Source organism: Mus pahari, chromosome 10 (assembly GCF_900095145.1).
Source record: "Mus pahari chromosome 10, PAHARI_EIJ_v1.1, whole genome shotgun sequence".
Classification (NCBI taxonomy): domain Eukaryota; kingdom Metazoa; phylum Chordata; class Mammalia; order Rodentia; family Muridae; genus Mus; species Mus pahari.
The window spans coordinates 60,916,115-60,925,822 of NC_034599.1; the positions used below are offsets into that span (position 1 = coordinate 60,916,115).

Below are 9,708 nucleotides of genomic sequence, written 5' to 3' on the forward strand. Positions count from 1 at the left end.
TCCCTCCCTCCCTCTCTCCCTCCCTCCCTCCCTTCCTTTAATGTGTTGGTGTGTGTGTGTGTGTGTGTGTGTGTGTGTATACACACGTACATGGACACACACATGCTCCCTCTTGAAAAAACTAGAAGAGACCAATGGATCCCCTAAACTGGAGTTAGAGGTAGTTGTAAGCCACTCAACATGGATGCTAAGAACCGAACTTTGGTCCTTCCTGCTCTGCTCTTATTTGCTGAGCTTTCCAGCTTCTGCCTCCATTTGTTCTTGCTGGATTCTAAGAAATAAAGTTTAGGTAGTAATTTATATATGTGTACTGCTTTCACTTTAGGGCAAGAAAGCTTTACAGCTAGAAAGATGATTAAACCCTTTGTTTCCTTAATTGTGTGACTCTTGACTAAGAGCTACTGGTTCTTTGAGAAATGCTGTCTTACTGGAGCTTTCAGTAAATGTAGCCTGTAGTTAACTCACTGAAACAGGAAGTTTTCCTTCAGATGTTTTAATGTCAGTATCATATCTAGGCTGCTTCTTAGAGAAGCTGAGTTTAGATAAAAGTGCTCCAAAACTTGTAAATAATGCAGTTTCCCTGCCATTAATGATAGAGCCTAGAACAAAAAGTCAAACCTGTGGATTTTATGCAGTGGCTACTAAAGCTTTGAGTGTTTGGTATCATGCCAGCTCATGCATAGATTTTCAGTCCATTAAGCTGCGTACCCTTTCTCACAGTTATTGATACATTTTATGTAAATGTTTAGTTGAAGTAGTTATTAATTTTAAAAGGATAGAACTTTGACCCACAATCTTTGTCATTAAATTATTCCAGTGCAAAATTTCTGAGTACAGTATATTCACTGAGCATATTGACTGAATGATTGGATTTCTAAATGTCTGTATTTCCTGTTGGCTTATACAATTTTTTTTAAATTACAAACTTTATCTATTTTGCCTATCGGGTGGGGCATATGCCACTTTGTACATGTGGAGGTCAAAGGTTTTTGTTGTCCCCTTCGCTAAGTGGGCTCTAGGTATCAAACTCAAATCATCAGGCTTGGTGGCAAATACTTTTACTGGATAAGCCATCTCACCAGCCCCTGTTCAATTTTCATGATGCCTTTGCCCCCTGGCAAAGGAATTGATTTAAACAGTTCTTGGCCCAGGACAACTATTACATCACCTCCAGTGTTCTTTAGCTATTCGATAAAAGAATAACATTTATTCAGTTCTTTTGGCATTCTTAGAAAAAGTAAACAAGCACAAACCAGTTAGCATTTTGTAGTGTATCGTCAGTTGTACCTAAAGTTAACTTTATGCTTATGTTCTCTCAGAAGGCATAAAGAACCATCTCTTCACCCCAGATAGGGAACTGAGAGGCTCAAGAAACCATCAAGAAATCATCAGGTTGGCCTGATATGGATAACTAGATAACTAGATGGATAATACTTCACCAGAAGGTCCCAATTCTGGAGAGCTGCATCACTGTAGTCTTAACTCCTAGGCAACCTTCTATCTTTAATCCATTTCTCACCCTGTTCCCTCAGACCACAGAGCTGCAGGGAGTGTGGAGAGTGGCGGTGACTGGAATCTCCAGAAGACACACACTACCTTTTTTCTACCAGGGAATGTTAGCAGCCCTGTTATTATTGCCATGTATGTAGCTGTCACTGTATTGCTTACTTTTCTTGTCGAGATGACTGGAGACAAGGTATTTGTAGGTCATAAGAGTCATTCTTCATGATGGCAGATGGTCTTGTCATGTCTGCAGGAAATAGCTTCACTTCAACGTTTAGTATATGTTTTATATAGAAAATTAAAGGTGAGAAGTACTTCATAATCTATCACTTTCCAGCTTAGAGAGAACTGAAGAAAAGCACACTGATTATTCTCCTCTCCTGACTTTTCTGTTCTCCACTCACTAAAAGCATCCCCCCCCCACTAACCCCCACACACCCATTTCCCTTGCTCCTTCAATCTTTGTCATTCTAGATAGGATCTCACGTAGCCCCTAAACTCCAGATCCTGTTGTCTTTACTCTTTGTGCGCTAGAAAAAGGGGGTGGGCTGCCACACAGCGTAAGGACATAACTTTAGCCCTTATTTTCTTATCCCCTATTAAATGTAAACTGCGGGTGCTTATTTTTTCTCTTCAAAATATCTGAAATATTTTATTTGTTTTAGTCTCTTCTTTTTAGAAGGGGCTGTTACCTCATTCTTAAAATAATAATGAAAGTTAGATTTATTTAATACTTTTCAGTTTACAAAGGACTTTCATATGCTCTATCTCATAATCCTTGTAATCATTCTGTGCCAGAAATGTGGTTCTTTAAGTTTTCCGCTATGAAAATGCCCTGTTTTTTAACCCAAGTTATTCTCTTTTATTTTATACTGTAGGGCCAAGATAATACTTTTAAAATACCACTTGATTTTCTCTTAGCATAAGACTATTGGTGATTCTCAGCAAGTTGAATAACGAAATAAAAACTTATCCATATGTTAGTTTCTCATAAAGAGCATACAAGACGAGAGGTTCATCTAGTTCATGATTCCAAATGCTTCAGTCCATAATTCCTTGCATTTGTTGCTATTGGCTGATGTAAAGCAGAACAGATGACTAAATTGTATAGTACAGCAGAGCTGTGCACCTCATTGGGTCTAGAAGAAAAAAAGCCAGAGGAGGGGAAGATGGATGGATGGATGGATGGATGGATGGATAGATAGATGGATGGATTCCAGGAGCTAGATAGTAGATCATTCAAAACTATGTCCTGGTGATCAACTTCCTCTCATTAGGCTCCATTTTCTAGTTTTTGCTACCTGTCAATAGTGCCATCAAATTATGAATCTACCTCTGAATTAATCTATTGATAAGTCAACCTCTTCTGATCCAATCACCTCCTAGTAATTGGACCCACCAACTAGGACTAAGTCAGTTTGGTTCACTTTAGCATACATCTGTTACTATAGATACTGTATTTGTTACTGGGGATATAAATATTGATGGGTTAGAGATGTAGCTTAATGACAAGCCTAAAAGACAGTGAATGTTCTCTTTCAGTCTCAGTCTCTCTCTCTCTCTCTCTCTCTCTCTCTCTCTCTCTCTCACACACACACACACACACATGCTTGCGTGTGCACTCCCCCCCCCACACCATTCTTGTCCTCAGGAAATATACTGTCTCCCTAAGGTAGAAACATACCTGACATATACCTGTCATTCTGGTCTGAAGAGGCTGAGGCAGAAAGATTGTTATAAGTGCAAGTTTAGCCTGGCCTACATTTTGAGACCCTGTCTTCCAGATAGATAGATAGATGGATGGATAGATAGATATGCCCAAGAAGATTTACTTGCCTTCAGTCCCAGCACTAGAGTGGCTAAAGGCATGTGGATCTCTGAGTTGAAAGCTACCCTGGTCTATATAGCCAAGCCAGACTGACTGTAAAGGGATCCTGTCTTAAAAAACAACAACAAAGATAAATTGACACAGTACAATTTACAATTTTCTAGAAACTAGGTGTTCATGTGTGTTATTAAGCTTCTTGAATCTTGTATATAAGCCAGTTCCTTACCACCCACGTGAAACCATATGCCCCTTTAAGATTTTCTAAGGAAGATCCCCCCCCACCCCACCCCCGGGCTAGGGATGTAGTTCAGTAGTAGCACAGGTCATTCAGGGGAAGACCCTGAATTCTATCCCCCATACGTCAACAAGCACACACACATGCACACACACAAGAGGAAATACCCCTAAACACAATCTGATCCTGTGACATGCTAGAAAATGTAGAATCTGATGTCTGTGACTAGTCCCAGACAATTAGAGAATGTGGTACATGAGAAGAAATGGAAAGAAGCCAGAAAGGATCAGCCTGTGGCTGGCCTTGGCTAGCCTTCCTCTGCAGTATGCACAGCTCAGAGCATATTATCATAGGTCAGGGTCTCTGTACTAAGCTGCAGAACAAAGAAGACACATTATTCTTGGAACCGTTTTTGTTTTTACTTGTAGATTTAAGGAAAAATATTTATATTGAAATGAATCTATAGTATCATAAAATCACACATCTTTTTTAAAAATGCAAGTGTTCAAAGAAATCAAAAGGTTCCTTTCTTTCTTTTGAGATAGGGTAGGGCCTTACTATATAACTCCACATAGCCTGGAACTGCTGATGTAGACCAAACTGTCCTTGAACTCACAGAGATCCACCTGTCCTCTGACTTCCCACTCCTAGAGTTTAAAGGTATGTGTCACCATGCTCTACCTGGAATTCTTTTTTTGTTTTTAAAATATAAGAAGTAACCTTTATTCTTCAGGTTACTTGACTTTCTTACTTGAAATGTTTGTACCCTAACATATTTTCCCCTATTTTTCAGATTCTTCTATGTACTTGTTCATATTTTTGTCTTAGCATCATCTCATTATATAATTTATTGTCTGAGTTTTTAATCACATACACTGGACTGCATGAGAAGCTAGGGCATATTCTCTAACATTGGAGAACTGCCTGTGGCTCATCTTGGATGGATAGTGCTTGTATGTGATGGGTAGTAAGACATTCAGAGGCATTCCTTTACTTCTGCTCTCCTATTGTGTGGTTAATTCTTATGCTGCCTCAGACATAATCATTCCGAGTCATAGATCTGATTATGTAATCATTCTACCTCCAAATCTTCTGCTTTAACTCTAGAATGGTATTGAGGTTTTCCTAATACAGCTATAACCTTTTCCAGTTTTTTGCTTTAACCACTCCTTGTCAGTCTTCATCCATCCCTGATGTCACTAAACTTANGAACTACACCACTCTAAGTCTGTAGCCTCTTCGGCTTCATTTTTGTTTGCTTTTGCAGTTTCCTCTTCCTGAAATGATCTTACCCAGTCTTCAAATCTGAAAATACTGCTTGCTCTTTGGGATTTTTGTGGAGGAGGGAAGTCAGAGAGAGAAAATTGAANTCCTGAGNCTCCTTCCCGGGCCNTTCTGCCACCTACAGTCATTATTTCCTCTTTGTTCACAGTGGTATCCAGGTTTGTTCCTCTGCTGAGTGTGACTACCACCTTGGTTCACCTTAAATATTCACCTCTTGTTTCCTCCTCCCTCTTAACTCCCTGATCTNAGTTTAAATTTTTTTCTAGAGATGTGAGGAGGTTTGAGACAAGAGCTAATATAGTCCAGGCTGGCCTTAAACTCATCAAGTAGCCAAGGATGACCTTGAATTCCTGGTGTTCCTACCTCTAACCTTCACCAAGTTTACATTTCTATCTTTGAGATTGTGGCNTTTCTTCTCAGTTGACTTAATGCCCTAATAACTGAGAAATAATAAGATTGCGTGTATGTGGGGGCATAAAGGAGAAGAGGGGGTGGATTTGGTTGGTTTTCTCCTTTTTTAATACAAAACAAAACAGTTTTTGTGCAGCTTACATTTTTAGATTCTCAGCCTGTTTTCTTTTCTAGCCCTGCTGGTTCTCNTTATCTCTGTTTAGCTTTTCACTTAGCTCTGGCTTCCTGTACTGAGCCCAGATAGAAAATCCACCTTTCTCATGACCTTCTAAGCTGATATCACTAAATATATACATTCTCTTTTTCCCTTAGGTAAAAATCTCTACACCAATGAATATGTAGCCATTAAACTGGTGAGTAGACCGTGTGCTGTGGTCTTTCTGTTCTGGTGTTTTCATTGCTAATGTCTTCTTACAGGAAATCATTATAAGCATTCACAATAATGCTGCTGTTTTTACTGTGCATATGATGCCAGATAGCCATTTTTTTCTCCATTAGGATTTTATAATGATAAATCAGTATATGTGTAATGTTGTATAAATGGTATACTAACTGAATTGCTAGCAAAGATTCATCAGACGTTAATTGATTTAAAAATGGCTGAGAGAACAAGTAATTCTCTGGGCTCTCTTTCATGGTTCCAACGTAATTTTGCTACTGTTTTTAGATTTGTTTTATGAGTGTTAGTGTTTTGACTATGTGTGTGTCTGTGTGTGTGTGTGTGTCTGTCTGTCTGTCTGTCTGTCTGTCTGTGCACGTGCGCATGCTCACTCTCTCAAATGTGTGCATGTCTGGTGCCCATGGAGGCTAGAAGAGGGTGTCCCTAGAACTGGAGGTAAGGGATGATTGTGGATTCTGTTGTTGATGCTGAGAATTGAACCTGGGTCATCTGCAAGAATAACAAGTACTCTTTAAACCACTGGACATTTCTCTGGAACCTCTTGACATCAATTTTTTTAAATGTGAGATATTTATTAATATATTTAACAGGAAAAAAAAAAAACCAAATCTGACCATTGATGTTTCAGAGTAGTGGTTCTCAACCTTCCTAATGTTGTGACCCTTTAATACAGTTCCTCATATTGTGGTGACCCCAACCATAAAATTATTTTTATTGCCACTTCATAATTACAATTTTACTACCACTATAAATCATAATTAAATATTTTTGGAATTAGAGGTTTGCCAAAGGGGTCAAGACACCCAGGTTTAGAACCACTGCTTTAAAAAACTGTCTAGACAGGTATAGCTGGCACATGTTTTTCAACACACGGGTTTTGGTTATTGGTTGGTTGGTTGGTTAGTTTTGGTTTTTCAAAACATGATTTGCCTTGGTAACAGCCCTGGAACTTGCATTGGAAACCAAGCTATCCTTGAGCTCACAGAGTGCTGGCATTAAAAACTTGAGCCACCATGCCTGGTTTCTGCACATACTTTTAATTACAGCATTTGAAAGGAGAATGAGGACTTCAGTGTCATACTCAGATATATATTGATTTTGAGTTTAAGGCAGAAGCAGGTAGATCTCTCTGTGTTAGAAGCTAACGTGGTCTTCATAGTGCCAGGACAGCCAGGGCTACAAAGGTGAGACCCTGACTCAGAAACAAAACAAAACGTTGTTAAACTGGTTATGGTCATGCATTTCTTTATCTCCAAGGATTGGAGGGCAGAGGCAAGAGATCAGGAACTCAGTATCTTTCTAAGATGTATAGCTAGTTAGAGGTTAGCCTGTGCCTGGAGACTCAAGAAACAAACAAACAAAAATTCCCACAGAAACGTCCTCTCCTGTTCTGATTAGTCTTTGTATTGTCTTTAGCGTGTCAGTTCACAGGCTTGTTAGGATTCTTTTGTGGAAGAGCTGGTGTTGCCAGGTTAGTTTCTCTACTAAGGAGAAAACAGGTATTGATAGCTACAAGAGGCTTCACTGAAACTCCTGGCTCTGTCCCTTTTTGAGCTGTTTCACGTAACTCAGGCTGGTCTTGAACTCCATGTATACCTGAGGATCACAGTGACATCCTGGTCTCCCTCCTCCCGCTCCTTTTTTTTTTTTTTAAAGATGTATTTATTTTTTATATGTAAGTATACTGTAGCTGTCTTGAGACACACCAGAAGAGGGGGTCAGATTTCATTATGGATGGTTATGAACCACCATGTGGTTGCTGGGATTTGAACTCAGGACCTCTGGAAGAGCAGTCAGTGCTCTTAACCGCTGAGCCATCTCTCCAGCCCTCCGGCTCCTTTTTTTATTCTTGCTGAAACAGGATCTCACTTTGTAGCCCTGGCTGACCGTGAATTTATGGCCACCCTTGTGCTGAAGCACCCTTAGCTCTGGGATTACAGGCAACTCCACTTGCTTTGCTTCTGTCTTGGATTTAGAGTTCTTGGTGGAGAAATGAGAGCAGGATGAGGTAGAACATGCAGTGATGCAGGGCACACATCTCCTGAGATCGGTGAGTGAGAGATGAGCTACCTGCTCTCTGTAGAGGAAGTTAGTTCTGGCCGTGTTCTCTAGTGCATTTGCCCATTGACTTTCTGTTTCACACAGATTAACCTTTAATTATCTTAGGCTACTTAACAGGAGGAAAGAGTCCATATACTTGAATCCAATAGTATCAGTGCCCACTTGTAACCCCATCACTAAAGCAGTAGTAGTGTATGCTTGAGGTCAGCCTGAACTATAAAGTAAATATAGTGAGTCCCAGTTTCAATAAACTAAACACACATACACCACAAAAACAAAGAAAACTAAAACAATATAAAAACTTGTTCTTTTAAAATTTTGTGTTCCTACTATACACTTGACACTGTCCCTAGATTTTTTTCAAGGCTTCTTTTGAGGCTTTTTGTCTAGATTTTTTTCTGTCAACTTCATACCACTTTGACCTATATAGAGATGTTTTTATAACATATTATTAATACCATTCGCAGATATTTCACTTTCCTTTCAGATCCTTTTATGAAACTTCATTCCGCTTTGCTTTGCCAAAACAAAAAGTAGAATTAGACTAGAACTATAGCTCAGTGGTAGAGTGTGTATTTAACATGAGTGAGAGGAAGACAGAGGAAGGTAGGAGAGGCTGAAGTGAGAATCCTGTTTAAAGCTTAGCAATTCCATCTGTACATCTCATCCCTTGCTGTTGAACTTATTCAAGGGACATAGAGCAATAGTAATTGATTTCCTTTCACTGTAAGCAACATTTTTGTGAAGTATAAAGATCCTGTAAGACAACCATCTGTCATTTGGTCTAGGATTGCAGGCAGGCTTGTGTGTTCCAGAAAAGCCATGATTCTGGCAGATGGCCAGCCCTCTGGTCACAGGCACTCACATCTGCCACAAAACTGCAAGAAATTTGATACTACTGATTTTATTATTATTGTTTTTCAAAACAGAGTTTCTCTGTGTAGCCCTGGCTGTCCTGGAACTCAGTCTGCAGGCTCGGTACTCAAAGATCTGCATGCCTCTGCCCCCAGAGTATGTGCTACAAGTCTGGTACTGCTGCTGCAACTCTCCCTTAGATCTTCATCGTAGATCTTGCCTTTAAGTTTTTAAGAACTTTTTTTTTTTTTTTTTTTTTTAAGTTTTTCGAGACAGGGTTTCTCTGTGTAGCCTTGGCTGTCCTGGAACTCACTCTGTAAACCAGAAGAACTTTTAAAAGTTCACAAAGTAGGGCCATTTAGGGCAGCTCAGAAGGTAAATGTGCTTGCCACGCAGTCCAGACAACCTGAGTTCAATACCCAGAACCCTGTATAAATGTGGAAGTAAAAAGAACTCCTGCCGGGCAGTGGTGTCACACACCTTTAATCCCAGCACTTGGTAGGCAGAGGCAGGCAACTTTCTGAGATCAAGGTCAGCCTGGTCTACAGAGTGAGTTCCAGGACACAGAGTTCTACACAGAGAAACCCTGTCTCGAAAAAACAAACAAAACAAAACAAAACAAAGAACACTCAACAGTAATTCCCAAAGTGTTGTCCTGCCTACCCCTGTCTCTCTTTCTCTTGTGCACATGCACCCCTCCCTTATACACACCTAATAATGAAGGAGAAGAAAAGAAGAGATAATTGAAGACTGTTTAAAAATATGCTAAGTAAGGGCTGCAGAAGTGTCTGAATCGTAAAAAGCACTTGCTGAAGTTCAGTTCCCAGCACTCACATCAGGTGATTCACAACTGTCTTGAACTCCAGCTTCTTCTTCTGTACTTCATGGGCATCTGTACATATATCCACATACATACACACAGAGATGTAAACACATGAATAAAAATGAAGTAGATCTTAAACACATATGCAGAGTAACCAGACATGGTGACTCCCATTTGTAATTTCACTTGGAAGGTGAAGCAGAAAGATCATTAAAAGTTCTAGGTCAGTCTGGATTATAGAATGGGAGATATTATTGAAAAACAAAACAAGGGGCTAGAGAGATGGTTAAGAGCACTGACTGCTCTTC

At 39.7% G+C, this 9,708-nt stretch overlaps 1 protein-coding gene across 8 annotated transcripts in view; it reads left to right on the plus strand.

Moving 5' to 3' along the window:
- Csnk1g1 (casein kinase 1 gamma 1) overlaps nucleotides 1-9,708 on the plus strand; it is a 144,889-nt gene that overhangs the window by 55,951 nt on the left and 79,230 nt on the right. For 7 of the 8 annotated variants that reach the window (XM_029542982.1, XM_029542981.1, XM_029542985.1 and 4 more), the window contains one exon: nucleotides 5,574-5,614. The exons of the other annotated variant lie outside the window; for it this stretch is intronic. In XM_029542982.1, coding sequence (XP_029398842.1) covers nucleotides 5,574-5,614 — 41 coding nt within the window. The remainder of the gene's footprint in view (nucleotides 1-5,573; nucleotides 5,615-9,708) is intronic. 8 annotated transcript variants of the gene reach the window in all.